Consider the following 20,625-nt stretch of genomic DNA (forward strand, 5'->3'; position numbering starts at 1 on the left):
AAATACAATACATTATACAAACTGCAAACAAAAATATCCAGTATATAAACATAGTTCAGTACTGGCCATCGGTCGGCCTTCACTGACCAACATCGCCCTCAGCCGGTCAAAAATAGTACTGCATCCGTGGCTGGAGCGCTCTGTTCCTGTTCTCCCGTCCCCATAGAGACAAGCTCCTTCAACCGATCTACTCCCCCCACCCTCGGCAGCACTGACAACAGCGATGCTAGCGAATTTCAATTAGCTTTTGGACATCACTGGTGCTTTTCCCTCGAATGCAGACCTCGCGTGGTTTGCCAAACGGATTTGGTTTCATTTATTACCGTGGGATTAACCGGCGTTATCCTGAGAGGCCGGAGAGATTTGTGCAGCACGGGGCGGGGAGGAGATCTTCGAGGAATTTTTGGTCTCCTCCGCCATCTCGCCACTTGCCCCAACCAGCCAGTATGCTCGTGTAACAACCCAAGATGCAAACACACAAGGGGGTGGAGACAAAGTACCCGTAAAGGTGAGTTTCGTCTTCTTTAAGGTGGGCTTGAAATGTCGGATCATCAGCCACCTTACACCGGGATAACCTGTCCGGGGACGGCTAATGACAGCAGCATGCTAGGTGCTCTCCATTTGGAACAGAAGCTAATAAAGCCACAAAACATTTTCATTTTGTAATGATTTATACGATTTCATACGAATGAAATGAAAGCACCAATCGATGAGCATGGTCTAAAAGAATATAATATTCACTATTTTGATAAATGTTATTCCTTTTTTGACAACAGTTGTATGCTGGTTACGTCACGACCTCGCCTGGATTCAGTCGACCAAAATTTGTTAGTCACTGTTTATATCCTGTTATTAAATTCCTATTTGTTGTTAGGACGTGTATTTTAGGACATCCATATCATGAATTTTGATCCAATTACTGCAAAAATGTAAACTTTAAAAAAGCACCAGTGTAACCTCAAGAACATAGCATAAACGTTTTCTTTCAAAATAGCCTAAAATTCGTAGTCTGTCTCTCATACGTTTAAAACAGGGGTCGGGAACCTATGGCTCGCGAGCCATATATGGCTCTTTTGATGATTACATATGGCTCGCCGATAAAACAAAATACATATTGCCGTTTTTTTCGCCGTTCATTTCCCATTGGGAATTGAAGTCTGTGTGTTTTTGTTTCAGCATGGACGTGGAGGTGAGTGCCGGGCAGGGGGTTAGCACCAGGAGGAGAGCAGCGAAAGATGGCGATGTCGAAAGAGAAGGAGATGTGGAAGTTTTGGTGGTGCCACAAGATCTGTACGACTGTGCCAGGGCCAAAATAGAAGCAAATCTCAGATGGCTGCTGGCCAAAGCTTATGGTGTTGGTAAGAAATCCTCTTGTGTGTTTGCCGCTCATGCTTTTTACGCTCACACAGGCATGGTAAGTATTTGCAAATTGTAATATTTTGAAATTTATAATATTATAAGATGTGGTCGTTTGAATACGTCATATAGTTTAGTTTACTAATTCATTGCCATTCACGAATTTAGATGGCGTTGCGAGAGTGGCTGCTTTTCCAGCAGCTCCCGTATTTAGTTTTTCTACTTCTTTCTTTCCTTTCCTCTTCCTTTCATAACTTTGCTTCTGTGAAATGTAAATATGTCCACTACGAGACTAATAAAGGTCAATCCAATCCAATCTAATTTCATTGCCTATAAATAATTTTGAATCTATCATAAACTTAAGATGGCCGCTATCCAGCGATGGACATTGGGCTGGTTGAATCATCGGGCACATAAAGTTTCATGCTGTTATATGCTTTGTGGACATACATGTGTGACTCGAATACACAATTGAAGCACTGACAACCTGGGGTCAATCTGAGGTCAACAGACACAGCTTGTTAAACTGTCATCTAGGTGTCAAAGTCAAGGCCCGTGGGCCAAAACCGGCCCGCCACATCATTTTTTTGGGCCCGCGAAAGCAAATCAAACTTGTTAAATTCCATGATGATTGCTAAAATCTGAGCCAAAATTTCATATTTTTGGATGTCAACCACAATAAAAGTCATTATTCTTGACTTCAGATTTGAAAACGAGTTATTCATTAATTTGCTGTGTGCTCTATATGTAATATTTGAAGGGATTTAAACATTCAAATGGGTTCCCCAAATTCATAACGGCCCTCGAGAGGAAACCATAACTACAATGTGGCCCGCGGCAAAAAATGACTTTGACACCCCTGATCTAGGAGATCTGGCCTTAGACAGAATTTAGGACTTGGGAAACTCCTTATCACTGAAGTAATTTACGACTTGAAACTCCTTCACAGGAAGAGCTCATTAGCCAGGTTACAAATTTATCAGTTCATGGAAGAGACAATGTTTTATTGCTTGCAGCTGTTTGCGCTTAGAACGCCCAGGGGTGTGGTATTCTAATCAAGAAAACTATGTTTTATAAATGTATCACTTAAATTTGCATATACTCTCAATAAATAGCTTGGCAGAGGACCGCAGATTTCAGGCGTCGGTCATGAATGGCTAAGTCTCCTGGCGGCAGTAAAGACAATCTTTCTGGGTTCAAGTCTTTGTCCACAGTGTCCGATCGAACGTCTCTGACAATAACGTTGAAACATTTTTTTTGGTTCTGTATTTTTGAACAATAATGTGAATATCAGCTTTACAGATATCCTAGCGAAAAGGTCTAACGCAAAAAAAAAAGAGTAAATATGAATTCACTGCGAATAAAGCCTCTGTACGCTCTTCATGCTGTGGGCAGACTCGCTTCTCGTGATGCGTCAAAGGCTTTTATACACAGGTCACTAGCCTCGCCAGCAGGGAGTGGTCCCTTGCGCTAAAAATGCTCGGCATCGCCAGGCGTCATGTGTGGAAATGGAAAACTACCCCTTCATTTCAAAGTGGGTTTTTGTCTCACTCTATATGACAACCCTCAAAGGCGCAAAGTGAGGCGGGGATTGAACGTCATGTCAATCCTACGTCTTTAAAAAAAAATGTGAGAATTCTGACTTTATGCAGAGGCATTGAGAGTATAGCTGAGGTTACGGAAGTGGCGGAGGGTGCTAACAGGAGGCTGTTTACATCTATCCTAGAACCCTATTCAGACAAAAGGCTTTTTTTTTGTGTAAATAAAGTCAGAAAAATACCTCAATCAAAACTGCGCATCACAGAAAAAAAGTATACAGTGAGACCTCAACTTACGAACTTAATTGGTTCCCAGACAGAGTGTGTAAGGCAAAAAGTGTGTATCTCAAAAAAAAATATCCCATAGGAAACCATTAAAATGGGAGTAATCCGTTCCCGGGTTTCCATAAAATATACTCTTCAACTAAATAAGCCTTAAAACTACACACAACATACCTTATTCTATGTATATTAAATGTGTTATTGTATTGTAATGAAAGAAATACACTGCATTGTATCATAAAGTCACTTTATTTACATTTGTGATGGTCATTGATGGCTTGATGGAATGGCGTTGCAAGTCGAAGGTCAAAGGGAATTGCTGTTTGGAAAGAGGCGCATTACATGACGACTGTAATTAAAGAAATAAACTGTGCTGTAAAATAAAGTTTTATTTACCTTTCTGATAGTCGTTGATGCTTATGGAAGGATAGTCACCTTCCATAAGGACTGTTGGTAACTTAACCTCTGGTGCTGTTCCGTCGTGTGCTTCCACCGAAGATCACTCCGCCAGCTGTGGTGAGTGTGTATTATGAAAATAGTGCTTATTATAAGGTTTAATTTTCATAAATTTGACGTTTGTAAGCTGAAAAGTTTGTAAGATAAGGTGTTTGTAAGTTGAGGTCTCACTGTACTTTAATCGTATTCAATATGACGACACTACTGACTGCCTGTCCATGTGTCTACTAGCAAAGCACGTGTGGATTAGCGTCTTCAAGGTGTACTCAAATAGCCACCCCAACATCAGGTTTTTAATCACCTTTAAGTCTTGTTGGTTTATTGGTTCAAAGGCTACGGGCCTGCTATTTTGTTTTGATGTCTTACGAATCTCACGTTTGCCTGTTGAATGTGTTAGCTTCCCCGTTTATTCGATCTTATGTAACATTTGTAGTGATCCCGAAACCAAAATTTTTAATGTTTATTTGTTTTCAGAGTGGAGTTGGTGTGCGTTCACTTACAGCTAAGACTCTCTCTACAACAAATAATTAGTTAATTAATTAATAATAAATAAATAAATAAATAATAAATATAATCATAATTAGTTTATAATAAATAATAACAATAATAATGACGATGATAATTAAAAAATAAAAATTAATTATTAGTTTATTATTATTATTATTATTATTATTATTATTATTATTATTATTATTATTATTATACATTTCATTTTAGACATAAAAAGCACTCACTCAAGTGCTTACTTTGACTTTAAGCAGATGTACACATAATGTAGTGTACTACATGTACTTTCAAATCGAGTGAGTAATATTTTTTTTAACTCATTCACTGCCATTAGCACATTTATTCGGGAATTGAAAAGCATAATGTGGAGCGCCATTCCCTAATTTGTTCAGGTTTGGGTTTTTCTTGCGGCGGTGCCGATAAAGCGGTAGTCAGACCTCTGGCAATGTATTTCCTTCCCATGAGGGAGTAGTATTTGCCTTTTGTCCATGTTTGCACTTATGTATGTACTATGTATGTATGTATTGTATTGTATTCTATTGTATTTTGTACATCCGCCCCCATTTCAAGCTCCGATAACTCCAGACCCATATAACTTGGGAATTAACTTTTTTTTCTGATGAAAGAAGAGAGTCTCAGGTTTCTTTCGCCGCACTGAATGTTTATGTAGTCCTAACACTTAATATTCTCTGGGTCCTGCAATTTGGGTGATAATGACAAAAACCCTGGCACTGGAGTGAACACATTTTTGCACATCATCTGGCAGTGAATGAGTTCACGTGTGTGTGTTGAATGACTTGATTTGATTCACAAATACACTAATGAACACATGCTTCTCACCACCAGACCACGTCCCCGAAGACCTGAAAGACCCTTTTTACACAGACCAGTATGATCAGGAGCACATTAAGCCCCCTGTCATTCACCTGCTGCTCTCCGGGGAGATCTACTGCCGAGTGTACGGATTAATTTTACGCGCAGAACAAGCCGCCTCACTTCGAAACCATCAGTCTGTACTCCAGGCTTTGTCCTCCAAGGGCATCCAAGTGCGGGACTTGGACGATGTACACGTCTCGGCTCTGGATCTCAGTACGAACCCTCTCAAGATGGTACGTTGAGGTTTGTTTTCAGGGCTGGAAATCACGCAGCAACACATTATTAATGCTTGAAGTAAAATATAGCGCTTGGGTAACTAGCAAGTGCGCCTTTTTGACTTTACAGTGATACTTCGGTTTACGAAAATTTTACCTTGGCATACAAACTATTTTTCGGGATACACACGGAGCTGCCACAATGAGTGCTGTGTGAGGGGAGGTGGTTTAAACATTAGAGACAGGCAGACAACAGTGATAGTTTCAACCTTGTTCAAAGGCAGAGTGTAGACTGCAAGGTTAAAATATCCCATCAATCAGGCTCCACAAATAACCCGCACAAGCCATCTGTACACTTGATGCAAAAAGCTATCAACCCAGCTAAACAGAACGCAATGGATGAGGAAAAAGGTAAAACTATAGCGCCTACAAGGGATCTTTCCACAAGATGGTGAAAGTAGAAGGCTACGTTCCTCATCAAGTGTTTAATTCTGATGAAACCGGCCACTCCATTCCATCAAGCCATCAACGTAAACAAAACCACTTTATTATACAGTACCGTTTATTTCTTTAATTCTAATACCAGAGCACATTTATTATACATAATATAAGGTATATTTTGTGTAGTTTCAAGGCTTAGAAAATTAGAAAATTATGTTTTATGGGGACCTGGGAACGGATTATTCTCATTTTAATGGTTTCTTATGGGAAATTATTTTTTGGGATACACACTTTTTGCCTTACACACTCTGTCTGTGAACCAATTAAGTTCGTAAGCCAAGGTATCACTATAAAAGTGTTTTTTTAACTACTTAAAATGTGTAGAGTTGCCACATGCACCTGATCGATTCCCTCATGATGGCCTACACGATGGAGATGATCAGTGTGGAGAAAGTGGTGTCCAGTGTCAAGCGACTCTCCAATTTCACTCCCTCCAAGGAGCATCCGATGGACCTGGAAGATGCCATGGTTCTTTGGATCAACAAGGTATAAAGTCATATCAAACAAAATACAAAAAAAACAAGCTGTTGTGTTTGTACTTCACATGCAATGTTTTTTTCTCGTCAACTAAAGGTGAACACAAAAATAAGCGCTCTCTCTGAAAAAGTGATAAAGATGAAGCAGCAACTGCTGGATTCACCAAATCAACAGAAGGTAAGATGTTCGACAAGAAAGTTCCCTTTGGTTTGATGTTTTTTTTTAATTCATTCACTGCCATTCAAAAAATAATTCAGGAATGGTAAATATGACCTGAAGCGCCATTCCCGAATTTTTGGGTGCCGATAAAGCGCTAACCATGGCCTCTGGCCATGTTTTTTTCCCTCCCACAAGGGGGCAGCATTTCCTTTTTTTCCATGTTAGCGCTTTGTTCCAGATTCAGCTGTTGTCAAAGTGCTATATAAAAACCAATATGTATTCGGGAATTGAAAATAAGATGTCGAGCGCCTTTCCAGATTTTTTTTCATGCTTGGGTGCTGATAAAGCGGTGGCCATGGCCTCTGGAATTTTTTTGCCTTTTTTTGCTTTGTTCCAGTCTCAGCTGTTGTTACAGCGCTATATAAATCAATGAAAGCTTAACTCATTCACTGCCATTCACAAATTTTTTCAGGTTTTGTTTTGTCATGCTTGGGTGCTGATAAAGCGCAGGCCATGTCCTCTGGAAAGCATTTCCCTTTTTCCATGCTACTGCTTTGTTCCAGTCTCAGCTGTTGTTAAAGCGCTATATAAATCAATATATTGTATTGTATTGTATTGTATTTTGTACAGCTGCCCCCATTTCAAGCTCATATAACTCCAGGCCCATATCATTTAGGAATTAATTCTTTTTTTCCGATGAACGAAGAGAGTCCAAGGTTTTTTTACGCTGCATTGAATAGTTATGTAGTCCTAAAACTCAATATTATGTGGGTCCTGGAATTTAAATGACAATGACAAAAACCCTGGCACAGAAGTGGACACAGTGAACGAGTTAATTGATGGAACATTCTAGTCACTATAGATAAAGTAAAATGGCTGCCTAACAAAATTATCACAGCCAGCATTTGTGGGAAAATTGAACTGCTAATAGGACGTGACAAATTATATCCAATACAATGTGAATGAGCTATGCAGAGTCCCAATCTTTTCGTAAACAAAATGGCGGATTTTGTCAGGAATGTAGTTTCTATCTTTGAGAGAATTAAAGCATTTTTTGAGAATTCAATGTGAAAATATTCTGGCTGTCCAGGTGCGTTATCGCAGGGATCACCTGTCAGGTCGGACATTTCACCGTTTCTCCCGCGTGGACGACTTGTGTGCGGACATATGCGACGGCGCTGCTCTTCTGACCCTGATCCACTTCTATTGCCCCGACCTCATTCCACTTGAAAGTACGTTTTAAGCCGAGACTGATGCTCACATTTGCATCTATTTATCTGGCTAGCTAACTGGCTATCTTGCTGGCTATTTAGATGGCTCTCTAGCTGTCTACCTGGCTGGCTACCTAGCTAGCTATCTATTTGCTGTCTATTAGCTATCTGGCTATCTAGCTGGCTACCTAGCTGGCTCCCTAGCTAGCTATCTATTAGATATCTAGCTAGCTAGCTATCTAGCTGTCTACCTGGCTGGCTATCTAGCTAGCTATCTATTTGCTGTCTATTAGCTATCTGGCTATCTAGATGGCTACCTAGCTAGGTATGTATTAGATATCTTGCTAGCTAGCTAAGGGCTGTCTACCTGGCTGTCTATCTAGCTAGCTAGCTATTTGCTGTCTATTAGATATCTGGCTATCTAGATGGCTACCTGCTTGGCTACCTAGCTAGGTATGTATTAGATATCTTGCTAGCTAGCTAAGGACTGTCTATCTGGCTGTCTATCTAGCTAGCTATCTATTTGCTGTCTGTTAGATATCTGGCTATCTAGATGGCTACCTGGTTGGCTACCTAGCTAGGTATGTATTAGATATCTTGCTAGCTAGTTAAGGGCTGTCTACCTGGCTGTCTATCTAGCTAGCTATCTATTTGCTGTCTATTAGATATCTGGCTATCTAGATGGCTACCTGGTTGGCTACCTAGCTAGGTATGTATTAGATATCTTGCTAGCTAGCTAAGGGATGTCTATCTGGCTGTCTATCTAGCTAGCTATCTATTTGCTGTCTATTAGATATCTGGCTATCTAGATGGCTACCTGGCTGGCTAACTAGCTAGCATTATTATTATTATTATTATTATTATTATTATTATTATTATTATTATTATTATTATAAATTTCAGATATCTGCGTGAAGGATATGGCCTCAATAGCCGATAGCGTGTACAACATCCATCTGCTGAAGGAGTTTTCAAATGAATACTTGAACAAGTGCTTCTATCTAAAGCCCGAAGACATCCTGTATTGTTCGCCAATGTTGAGGGTGAGGCAAAAACACACACAAACATTATCACACAAATGGAAGACAGTTCATGACATTTACACTTGAGAGAACATTCCAAAATTAAGTAAAAAAAAAAAGTAGAGGTATAAATACATTAGCTGTAGGTGTGAGCTAACCTTAGTTTATCTTCTCACGCAGAATAACGTGATGGTGTTCATCGCCGAGCTCTTCTGGTGGTTTGAGGTTGTGAAGCCCGACTTTGTACAGCCCAAAGACCTTAAGGAAATCAGAGATGGTAAAACCTACCCCTTCCTACAGACAGCGACCCCTCCAGGTGTTCAACCACCCCACATGCCTCGGCGCACACCTCCGCTTTCGTCCAGAAGAAGTATACGCCGAAATGTGTAAGGCAACCGAACACTCAAAAAAGCCACCGTCTGCAAGAAAAGAATCTGCTGTAAATTAGATAACAAGTAGACAGCTATCTCGATATATAGCTTATAAATAGCTAGCTAGACAGCCAACCAGCTACAAACATAGCTAATAGACAGCAAATAGATAGCTAGCCAGGTAGCTAGCTATCTATATGGATAGCTAATATCCCGTACAAGATCTGCGTGAAGAATTTCCGCGCCTAATGTAATGATTTTGTATCTCTTCCTAGGCCCTTTTCTCAGACGACACCTTACGCCTTGCATTTCCCCAATCAGGAAGATGACTCATACAACATGAGCGCAGTTCGCAAATACAGTTCAGCCTCTGCTATTAGGACCCTCGGGGGTTCAACTCGCCCGTTGCATCAACACAGACTAACCGGGCAAAGCCTCCTCAGCCACATTCATATTGAAGATAAGGAGCAGATTTTTGAAGAAGAGGAGTTAGTCGCTGTAATCCGCCCCCGGCGTCCACTCCGGGGCGATATGGAGCTGGATGAATTGGAAATCCCCTTTACACCCTCATCCAGGGGAGTTTTTAACACTGTCAAGATGGACGTCTTAACCCCTGACATGCAGGCGGACAGCTACTACCTCGAACCTCTGATGCCTGCCATCCCAAAGCCAGCTAAAGAGAAGAGCGTCCACCTGAACAAGGAGGAGGAGAGCGGGGAGAATCGCTGGAGGGGTTTATCTGGCGTGAAAAAAGCTGTGGATATTCCACAGAAAGCACACCCAAAATCGCCATTATCTCAATGTAATAAATTTAAATTTCAACCTGTTCCCACCCGTGATAGCTTGACGCCACCGCATGGCTTCTTCCTTCACCTCTCTGGGGAGTCTGACTGTCACAGTCATCTTTCCTCCGATGCAGAAGTAGCACAGGATTCTGACTCGGACGTCGCCGATTTTGAGGAAGATGACGAGGATGCGGAGATGATTGAGACCAGCAGTCGAAAAGGGGTTGATTTACTGAGGCAATTCTCCGAAGTTGAGTCTTTGAAACTGAGGCAAATCTCCGAAGTTGAGTCTCCGAAGCTGAGAGAAGACCTGAAACTGAGAGAACGAGATGACAAGGAAGATTGGAGTGGACGTTCCAGTCCCTGTCTCAGTCCCTTGTCCTGTGCAAGCAGCGCTTCAGGCAGTGCCGGTATCCGGATGACCAGCTTCGCCGAAAGAAAGCTGCTAAAGCTCAGTCTCCGTGACGGCTTCTGCAGCACAAGTAGTTCCCAGAAAACAACACCTGACCATTCAGAGAGTAGTCCTTGTTCTCCGTGGCAACTAAAGTCTGAAGGTAACCCCGGTCTACCAGGGATGGACTCCACCTGTGTTACGAGGAAGCCGGTAAGTCCTCCAGTAGTGCCTTCAGAGCTGCTCGAGCTCCATATGCAGCTCGAGGAACAAAGGCGCGCTATCGAGTACCAGAAGAAGAAGATGGAGACCTTGTCAGCACGGCAGCGTCTGAAACTCGGCAAAGTCGCATTCTTGAATATCGTGAAGAAAGGTGAAGGAAGAAGCGACACACTTCCTCTTCCTCTCAAACATTCACCTTCTGCCGATCTGTCTGCTGCTCTGAAAGAGAAAAGTCCCTGCTGCAAGGACGACTCCTGTCTTGAGGTTTTGAAGGTGGAAGTAGAAGGAAGACAGATAAATCGAGATAACCGGTTCGGTAGCGTCTCGGAATCGGGTGTAGGTGACCGCTCCCGTTCCATCGATCTCCTTAACGAGGCCATCAGTGTCATCCAACAGCAGATGACCAAGCTGTCGTTGCAACAAGATTTGTTGATGAAGAAAAATGAATCCTCGTCTTTGGAATCTCCAAAGCCAGATCTGAAACCAACTCCAACCATGACAGAATCCCCTACTTCAGACGCCAGATCTTTCGCCGTCCACTTTATGGACTTTAACGGCGGAGGTTGTACCCCGACTCGCCGTCCACCCAAGCTGAGCTCCAGTCAGCGAAGCAAAACATCGGAGCCTAAGAACAAGAGTAACAGAGCGCCTGACACTGAAACAGCGCTCTCCCCACAAGAAAACACTGGCGTGATAAACCAGGATACTGAAGCTACCAGGCTGGATAGAAACTTCAGAAGACGCACAACCTTCAGAATCCAAAACGAGCAAGAGGAACCCGCTCTGTCTCCTGTCAAAACTCAGTCAGACGACCCAGCAACCTCTGACACCCTCACCTCACCTTCACATTCTGCAGAAGACGACAAGCTGGACATCCCACTGACAGAATCAGCGATTGGAGACGAAACAACTAGGGGAAAAGGTCTGCTGATCCAGGTTGACCTGAACGTCCCCGAGGAGGGTGCGAGCGCCAACAACACAAACGGCGAACAAAATAACGCACTCGGCTTCTTCTTTAAGGTGACGTTCAAGACGAGTATTATGGATGGTCTAATCCACGGGTGTCAAAATCAAGGCCCGTGGGCCAAATCTGGCCCGCCACATCATTTTGCTCGGCCCGTTCAAGCAAATCAAGCATGTCAAATGCCATGACGCTTGCTAACGTCCAAACCAAAATTTCTAATTGTCTCAAGTAAACCACAAAAACTGTCATTATTTTGGACTTGCTAAAGTCCAAAACCAAATGTCAAATTTTCGCATGTAAACCTCAATAATGAGTTAATGTTATGTACGCTCTATATGTAACAATATGGAGGGGATTAATCATTGTAATGGCTACACCAAATTCATCACGGCTCCCATGAGTGGAAACCGTAACTACGATGAGTTTGACATCCTTGGTCTCATCTTTTGTTGAACTCAAGCACACCGGTTAGGTCATTAAAGCTGAACAGATTCGACTCTTTTTCCAGGATGACGAGAAAGCCGACGATGACATGGCCAAACGTCGTGCCGCCTTCATGCTCAAACAACAACGCAAAGCAGAGGAAGCCAGGTTACGCAAGCAGCAGCAGGAAGCCGACAGCGAGCTCAAGCGTGACGAGGCCAGGTACGCTTTTGGGTTATCATCACAAATCGAATTTCTTTTTCAAGAATGATTAAAACCGTTGTACAAAACTCAAGTTGGAGTCTCACAAATGTTGCAATACGATGACCAGATTTCTCTACAATATTTTCAATAGGTCTAATATGATGATATTCGCAATCTAATATCATTATGATGAAATTAAAAAGTATGTGTTAAAATGTATTATTATGATTATCTGTTAGCTATATAGCTAGCTAGCTGGATATCTATTAGCTATCTATCCAGCTCGCTGGTTATCTATTAGATATCTATTAGCTAGCTAGTTGACTGGCTATCTATTAGCTGTCTGTTCGCTATCTAGCTGGCTGGCTGGCTGTCTATTAGATATTCATTCAGCTAGCTAGCTATCTATTAGCTAGCTAGCTGGTTAGCAGGCTCTCTATTAGCTATATATGAGCTATATAGCTATTTAGCTATCTGTTATCTATCTGATAGCTAGATAGCTTTTTATTTATTTGAGGGTTTCCGGGTTGATTGAACGCTAGCGCATGTGGCTGCCGCTGCTCACCCACAAAAAAACTGATCCAGTGACTGTAAAGTGATCTTGAGAGTTTTGAGAGGTGCTTAAAAATGAAATGCATTATTATTATTATTATTATGATGATGATGATTTTTACCAGGAAAAAAAAAAGATTATATTAACTCATTCACTGCCAGACAATGTGCAAAGAGGTGTCCACTCCAGTGCCAGGGTTTTTGTCATTTTCACTCAAATTGCAGGACCCACAGAATACTGAGTTTTAGGACTACATAAACTTTCAGTGCAGCATAAGGAACCTTAGACTCTCTTCTGTCATCAGAAAAAAAGGTTAATTACTAAGTTTTATGTGTCTGGAGTTATTTGAGCTTGAAATGGGGGCAGCTGTACAAAATACAATACAATATATATTTATTTATATAGCGCTTTAACAACAGCTGAAACTATAACAAAGCGCTAAAATGGACGAAAGGCACATTCTGCACCCTTGTGGAAGGGAAAAAACATTGCTCGAGGTCTGACCAACACTTTATCGTCACCCATTGCAGGCGAAAGGCGGAGGAGGAGCGGGTTCGTAAAGAGGAGGAGAAAGCCAGACGAGAGCTGATTAAGCAGGAATACCTACGCCGGAAGCAGCAGGCTTTGTTAGAAGAACAGGGTCAGGTTAAACCCAGGCCCAGGTTCAAGTCCCGCAGACATAGACCGAAATCAACACACCGCAGCGAGTTCAGCAGTCCCTCTAAGGGATCCACCACACGTATGTAGCATGTTTTGATGACGTACTATAGTCACATATTCAAAATGGACATTCACAAAAAGTATCTTACGACTATTTTCAGCTGATTTGAGCTGCAGCTTTCGAGGATCCACGTTGTCATTGGCTACAGAGGCGGACAGTATCATTTCCGGAGAGTTGGAGATGCAAAGGTAAGATGCTTAGAATCGCATCTTCCGAATACAGGTAACATCCGATTTACCACCGAGTTCCGTTCCGACCAAACGGTCGTAAGTCGAAATGGTTGTAAGTTGAAATCCATTCAAAATGTTGAATAGAGGCTAAATGACTCGCAAACTCCGTCCCCTCTGGTGCCATCACACGGTCGATTACTGTGCGAGAGTAAGATGCTAGCTGGCTGGCCAAAATTGTCATACGCGTTGCTGGCCTGCTAGCGCGTTGCGGTGCCAGGCGTAGAATTAAAATTTTAAAAACAGGGTCTAGAGGTCGTGGTCGGAAGTACGGGTGGTCGTAATTCGAGCTGGTTGTAAGTCGGGTGTTACCTGTATTTGTCGAAATAATTTATGTTTCGAATAAGTATTAAATTGCAATTTTGTACTTGGACCTGGAATGTAAACACAAGTTTGTTTGTCACACAGGGCTGAATCGGTCTGCTCCATGGATTCTTTTCCTGTGCTAAGCCGAACCTCTAGTAGAAATATGGAGCGCGACTGGGAGAGTGGCTCCGTCGCCTCCTCCATCATGTCAATTGATTACAATGGTGAGCTCTAATGAAATGAAATACAGTGATACCTCGGTTTACGAAGCCCTTGACTTACAAACTTTTCGGTTTACGAACGTTACATTTATGAACATTTTACCTTGGCATACGAACTGGCAGACGACAATGAGAGTTTCAACTTTGATAGTTCAAAGGCAGAGTGTAAACTGCAAGGTTAAAATTCCCATCAATCAGGCTCCACAAACAACCCGCACAAGCCATCTGTACACTTGATGCAAAAAGCTATCAACCCAGAACACAATTGATGAGGAACTAGATAAAATTATCACAAAGAAAGCACCTCCAAGGGATCATTCCTCAAGATGGTGAAAGAAGAAGGTTACGTTCCTCATCAAGTTTTTAATGCTGATGAAACCAGCCACTCCATTCCATCAAGCCATCAACGACCATCACAAAGGTAAATAAAACGACTTTATTATACGGTACAGTTTATTTCTTTAATTACAATACAGTAGCACATTTATTATACATAAAATGAGGTATTTTTTTGTAATTTTAAGGCTTATTTAGTAGAAAATTATATTTTATGGGGACCTGGGAATGGATCATTCTCATTTTAATGGTTTCTTATGGGAAATAAATGTTCGGAAGATGAACTTTTCGCCTTATACACACTTTCTGGGAACCAATTAAGTCCGTGAGCTGATGTATCACTGTATATAAATGTCATTTTTGACATTAAAATTTTGGACACCATAGCTTAGCCACTTTTTTTGTTGTTTGTTGTTCACCGTTCGTCCAAGGTCCCAAGCTATTCAAAGAACCGAGCTCCAAGTCCAACAAACCCATCATCATCAATGCCATCGCACATTGTTGCCTAGCCGGAAAGGTGAACGAGGCCCAGAAAAATATCCTTCTGGAGGTCAGAGTGCTAAAACGCAATATTACTCTGTCAGCAATCAATCACTTCATGGATCATTTTTATGTCTTTATTCTGCTGTTTCACAGGAGCTTGAAAAATGCGAATCCAACCATCTCATCATCCTCTTCCGTGACGGCGGTTGCCAGTTTCGCGCAGTATACTCGTACTCACCGGAAACGGAGGACATCCTCAAGTTCACGGGCACGGGGCCGCGCACCATCGGTCACAAGATGATCGATCGCCTCTACAAGTACAGTTCGGACCGCAAACAGTTCAACGTCATCCCAGCCAAGTCGGTGTCGGTTAGCGTGGACGCGCTAACCATCCATAACCATTTGTGGCAGGCCAAGAGGCCCGGCAGTGCGCGCAGGAAGTGACAGTGACTCTGTTTATTTTACGAACCAAATAATCAACATCTGGTGATCCGGCAAAGTGATCACTGCGCCATATCATACAAAACACTGCGCGATGCAAATGCAGTACAGTGATACCTCGGTTTACGAACCCCTTGGCTTATGAACTTTTCGGTTTACGAATGTTAAATTTATGAAAATTCTACCTTGGCATACGAACTATTATTCGGGATACACACAGAGCTGCCACAATGAGTGATGTGTCGTTCGCGAACGGGCTCGTTCTCTTAACAAGAAAATGGCAGCCGGCTTGTTTTGGTTCTCTATTCCCCGCCCCCAGTCGTCGGTTAAAGCCATGTGATTGGTCAAGAACGCGGCAGTGAGTTGGAGGTGGTTTAAACATTAAAGAGACAGGCAGACAACAGAGCAAGAGTGACAAAATGGATAGAAAACAGTGAAATTTGGACTTGTTTCAACTTTGATAATTCAGAGGCAGAGTGTCGACTGCAAGGTTAAAATTCCCATCAATCAGGCTCCACAAATAACCCGTACAAGCCATCTGTAGACTTGATGCAAAACGTTCTACATCAAGTGTTTAATGCTGATGAAACCGGCCACTCCATTCCATCTAGCCATCAACGACCATCACAAAGGTAAATAAAATGATTTTATTATACAGTACAGTTTATTTCTTTAATTATAATACCATAGCACATTTACTAAACATAAAATAATGTATATTTTGTGTAGTTTTAAGGCTTAGAAAATTAGAAAGTTACGTTTTATGGTGACCTGGGAACGGATTATTCTCATTTAAATGGTTTCATATGGGGAATACATTTTTGGGATAGACACTTTTCGCCTTACACACTCGGTCTGGGAACCAATTAAGTTCGTAAGCCAATGTATCACTGTATTTGGTTTTTATTGATGATACTTCTGCATGTCACGTTTGTTTTAGGGACTGGTACTTCCCGTATTTTTTTTTAGCTGATGGACCGATTGTCAAGTTGTGACAAAGTTGTACCTTTTTAAGATGCTGCATTTTCTTATGGCAATGATTCCCCCCAAAAATGGTGTGTTGTTTGTATTGTGGGGTACAAGGCTCTTAGTTTGGCCTTTGCAGTCTTTACAAAGACAGATTTGATGTTTTTAATGGGTGGTTGCCATTTCGCTGAGGAAGTGCGGAACACTGAAAAGTAGAACAGACAACAGAAGCATGTTTTATTTATTTTTTTTTATTTTTGTATTTGTTTAACTTTTCTTTTTTTTTGGCTGCTATTTTTTTACATTCACTTTAGTGGGATGGACATTTTGACCTGCCCACAAGCTTTTACGCTAACTCACTGGAGGACAAACAAACTTTAAATATAGCTTCAAATGCTCAACAAGTTGCCTATCTGTTCCCTGGTCATTGGAACTTAATGGCGAAAAGACTTCACAATACTTCTTTCTTTTTTTTTTTTTTTTTTTGCTGCATTTTGTATATTTTTAGGAGTCTATTTTCTACCAGTTAAAGAACAAAAAAACAGAGGCACTGTTTGGAGGATTATTTCGTCAGTCTCATTATATTGTGTCCTGTAGTACTGTATGTTAATTTATTTTGAAAATCTGTAATAAATTACAGTTCAAGTCGTTGCCTCGTTATGAAATGTGACGATTACTTTTTTGTCGATTTTTTGTCGATAAATATAATATAATATAATATAATAATATATACACACATGCTCACACGCAGTGTTTATATGACAACGCCACTCAACAAATGGGAACCAGTTATTTGTAGAAATATTTTCAACAAACAACATGGACTTGGCGTTACACACTGGCTCTGGTTTGTAATATAAAAATATTTTATGCGTAGATTATTAATTTAAAACAAAAACAAAACAATTGGAGCAACGGACTCTTTTCGGCGTGACACAGAAGCAAGCACGGATGTAATTTGACAGCGCGCAGGCCTCTCTTCCGGTCTCTTATCCCTCGGCCCCTGTGCGACAATGGTATGCTGCCAACGCCGTTTACCTTAAATCTCTAAACATCTTGGAAGCGCGCAGCTCATCGTTTACCGATCACGAGTGTTTCATAGTCAATTAAGCTTAACTCCTTATTGAGTGATGTATTTGTTGTAAATAAAGTGGATATTTGACAACTTCAGGTTTGAGTTCTGGAAGCAGCTAGCCGGCTAGTTAGCATTGGCGTTCCGGCCTCATTCAAGTCTTAAAATTGAACACAGTCCTCTTTGGACTTTCAGTTGTATGCTGACAAATGTATATTTTTGTATGTCGTGTTCGTGTAATTTTATTCATTGTGAAGTCTTGATGGGTGAGTTATAAGCGACGGCTTGCTACATCATGAACGTCTCAATGAGCTGACTCTTTTGAGTAAATATACATGTAAACGTAACAGTGATGCACTAAGCGTTTCAATTGCATTCAGTCTTATGTATGGTGTTCCAAAATGTCTGAACCAATAACCACTATGTAATTAAAGTTTGTTCCACCCAGACAATACTGTACAGCTACACCGGTACAGACCTGTACTGGTGCTGATGTGCTTGGGTTTTGCTGCTTATTCATTTTGAATTGTCATCTTGTAGACGAAGGGAACATCCTCTTTCGGTAAGCGAAGGAACAAGACGCACACCCTGTGCCGTCGTTGTGGCTCCAAAGCCTACCACTTGCAGAAATCCTCCTGTGGGAAGTGTGGCTACCCCGAGAAGCGCAAGAGAAAGTGTAAGAAAGTGACATTTTTTTCCGATATGGACAGCTATGGGGTGACTTATGGAAATGAATGACGGGGTACATTATTTTATTTTCGAATGGATTTGTTTTTTCTAGACAACTGGAGTGTAAAGGCCAAGAGGAGGAACACCACTGGCACTGGTCGTCTGAGGCACCTCAAGGTTGTGCACCGTCGGTTCAGGTAAGATTGACACATGGGTATTGATTGTTAAGTAGGACTTGATCAGGTTTTGGCCTCAGAAGTCAAAACATTTTAGTCTGAATAGTAGTATTTTGTGGATTATAAATTACGCGGCAAAATCCATCAATTCAGGCTAACTCACTTGCCCGAGTTTGATCAGGTAACACTGGCAAGATGAGTTCCGATTTGTTGTTTATTAGCTTAGCAACTGTGGTGTCATTTTCAGCTATGTCTCCTAAGACTAATAAGTAATATTTTTCCAACCAAGTAATTAGGTGGCATCTGTAAAGCTTACATTACAGTGATTTGAAGTGACGGTTGAACTCTGTACAAGATTTTTTTAAGATTTGGTGAAAGCTAAGCTATTTTAAAAATGTACCATGTGTTGTCCTTCAGTAAATATATCCCATTTTATGTCATTGATTAAATCAAAAAAGTGACTGCTTTTTAATGTTTATCAGCTATCCTTGCCAATGATGATGAGCAATAAATGTCTGAACATATGAAATCAAAGTGATTCCTTTTAAAGTCTCTGAGGCAAGTTAAGCATGATGAGAATTGCCTAGTACGGTGATACCGCGGTTATGAACTTTTCTGTTTACGGATGTTCATTTATGAAAAATTTTAGCTTAGCATACAAACTATTTTTCGGGATACACACGGAGCGCCACAATGAGTGATGTGTCGTTCACGAACGGTCCCGTTCTAACAAGAAAATGGCAGCCAACTTTTTTTTCCTGTATTCCCCGCCCCCAGTCTTCGGTTAAAGCCACGTGATTGGTCAAGAACGCAGCAGTGAGGGGAGGTGGTTTAAACATTAAAGAGACAGGCAGACGGCAGTGAAAGTTTCAACTTTGATAGTTCAAAGGCAGAGTGTAGACTGCTAGGTTAAAATATCCCACCAATCAGGCTCCACAAACAACGCGCACAAGCCATCTGTACACGTGATGCAAAAAGCTATCAACCCAGCTAAACAGAACACAATTGATGAGGAACTAGATAAAATTATCGCAGACAAAGCCCCGACAAGGGATCATTCCTCAAGATGGTGAAAGAAGAAGGCTACATTCCTCATCAAGTGTTTAATGCTGATGAAAGCGGCCACTCCATTCCATCAAGCCATCAACGACCATCACAAAGGTCAATAAAACGACTTTATTATACATATTACATATTATAATATGGTATATTTTGTGTAGTTTCAAGGCTTAGAAAATTGGAAAGTAGAAAATTCTGTTTTATGGGGACCTGGGAACTGATTATTCTCATTTTAATGGTTTCCTATGGGAAATTAATCTTTGGGCTACACACTTTTCGCCTTACACTGTCTGAGAACCAATTAAGTTCGTAAGCCAAGGTATCACTGTCCAAGCATTTTTCTCTAATAAACTAAACTAAACATTGCATTGATGCACCTTTTGGAAACGACTTCCCATTTTCTGGAAGCTATCCGAATCATGTGCCATGATTTTTTTATTTTTTTTTTAATGTTTTCTCTTGACATTTTCCAGGAATGGTTTCCGGGAAGGTACCACCCCCAAGCCCAGACGTGCTGCGGTGGCGGCTTCCAGCTCCTCCTAAAAGACACATTTTGGTTTAAATAAATGTGACCAACACACAAAGCTCATTCTTGTCTTGTTCTGGACAAAAGTAAACATTTTGTTTCAAGGAGATTACACTTATACAGCAAAATCACGTTTTCCTTTTCTTTTTAAATACAGTAAAGTCTCGTTATATCGATATTTAAGGGAGTCCGAAAAAATATCGATATAACCGGGACTATCGATATATCCGACCCTGTTTGCATGTAATTTTCTCCGTACGTGCATAAAAATAGTATCGATATATCCGATATCGATATAACGAGACTTTACTGTATTAGGAAAATACATGATTAAACACATTTGTGTGAAGCCTTCAGTAGCATGCTATCTATTAGCTATCTAGCTTGCTAGCTATCTATTAGCTGGGTGCCTAGCTAGGTAGTGATCTATTAGCTATCTAAGGGGGCAGTGTTTCCCTTTTTTTCCATGTTAGCGATTTGTTCAGCTGTTGTTAAAGCGCTATATATCCATTTGCTATCTATTAGCTATCTGGCTAGCTCGCTGGGTATTTATTAGCTGTATGGCTATCTTGCTAGTTAGCTATCTAACTGGCTATGAGCTATCTGGCTGGTTATCCATTTGCTATCTATTAGCTATCTACGGGGACAGTGTTTCCCATTTTTCCATGTTAGCGCTTTGTTCAGCTGTTGGTAAAGCGCTATATATCCATTTGCTATCTATTAGCTATCTGGCTAGCTAGCTGGGTATTTATTAGCTGTATGGATATCTTGCTAGTTAGCTAACTATCTGGCTATCTATTAGCTCTCTGGCTGGCTATCCATTTGCTATCTGTTAGCTATCTAGCTTGCTTTCTATCTGAGTTACTTCCAGGTTGAGTGAACGCTAGTGCGTATGGCTGCCGCTGCTTA

General features: G+C 41.2%; 2 protein-coding genes and 1 non-coding gene across 3 annotated transcripts; all 3 read left to right on the forward strand.

Annotated features, from left to right (window-relative positions):
* The first annotated feature begins 13 nt into the window (after window positions 1-13).
* Window positions 14-16,856, forward strand: LOC148884724 (calmodulin-regulated spectrin-associated protein 1-B-like). The gene is made up of 15 exons (XM_089021333.1): window positions 14-508; window positions 1,177-1,358; window positions 4,986-5,248; window positions 6,056-6,217; window positions 6,305-6,385; window positions 7,458-7,599; window positions 8,482-8,621; window positions 8,781-8,986; window positions 9,247-11,389; window positions 11,842-11,978; window positions 13,044-13,252; window positions 13,335-13,422; window positions 13,870-13,991; window positions 14,756-14,874; window positions 14,961-16,856. The coding sequence occupies exons 2-15, from the start codon at window positions 1,178-1,180 to the stop codon at window positions 15,249-15,251; spliced, it is 4,284 nt and encodes a 1,427-aa protein (XP_088877459.1). The 5' UTR covers window positions 14-508; window position 1,177; the 3' UTR covers window positions 15,252-16,856.
* Window positions 16,857-17,148: 292 nt separating this feature from the next.
* On the forward strand, window positions 17,149-19,774 carry rpl37 (ribosomal protein L37). The gene is made up of 4 exons (XM_089021336.1): window positions 17,149-17,230; window positions 17,827-17,962; window positions 18,068-18,152; window positions 19,664-19,774. Exons 1-4 carry the CDS (start codon window positions 17,228-17,230, stop codon window positions 19,731-19,733), a joined length of 294 nt encoding a protein of 97 aa, XP_088877462.1. The 5' UTR covers window positions 17,149-17,227; the 3' UTR covers window positions 19,734-19,774.
* On the forward strand, window positions 18,617-18,696 carry LOC148884726 (small nucleolar RNA SNORD72). Its single transcript, XR_016118366.1, has one exon. It is a non-coding gene; the product is annotated as a small nucleolar RNA SNORD72 (small nucleolar RNA).
* Window positions 19,775-20,625: the final 851 nt, after the last annotated feature.

The sequence above is a fragment of the Hippocampus bargibanti genome, linkage group LG18 (genome assembly GCF_051943395.1).
Source record: "Hippocampus bargibanti isolate YZ-2025 linkage group LG18, ASM5194339v1, whole genome shotgun sequence".
Lineage (NCBI taxonomy): Eukaryota > Metazoa > Chordata > Actinopteri > Syngnathiformes > Syngnathidae > Hippocampus > Hippocampus bargibanti.

What these genes read in the sequence shown, in the direction of transcription:
- LOC148884724 (XM_089021333.1), top strand. Translation starts at nt 1,178, where the DNA reads ATGGACGTGGAGGTGAGTGCCGGGCAGGGGGTTAGCACCAGGAGGAGA. An exon ending in CTCTAAGGGATCCACCACAC is followed by an intron (nt 13,253 to 13,334) that starts GTATGTAGCATG and finishes GACTATTTTCAG; the next exon opens with CTGATTTGAGCTGCAGCTTT. An exon ending in CATGTCAATTGATTACAATG is followed by an intron (nt 13,992 to 14,755) that starts GTGAGCTCTAAT and finishes CGTTCGTCCAAG; the next exon opens with GTCCCAAGCTATTCAAAGAA.
- rpl37 (XM_089021336.1), top strand. An exon ending in CGAGAAGCGCAAGAGAAAGT is followed by an intron (nt 17,963 to 18,067) that starts GTAAGAAAGTGA and finishes TGTTTTTTCTAG; the next exon opens with ACAACTGGAGTGTAAAGGCC. An exon ending in GTTGTGCACCGTCGGTTCAG is followed by an intron (nt 18,153 to 19,663) that starts GTAAGATTGACA and finishes GACATTTTCCAG; the next exon opens with GAATGGTTTCCGGGAAGGTA.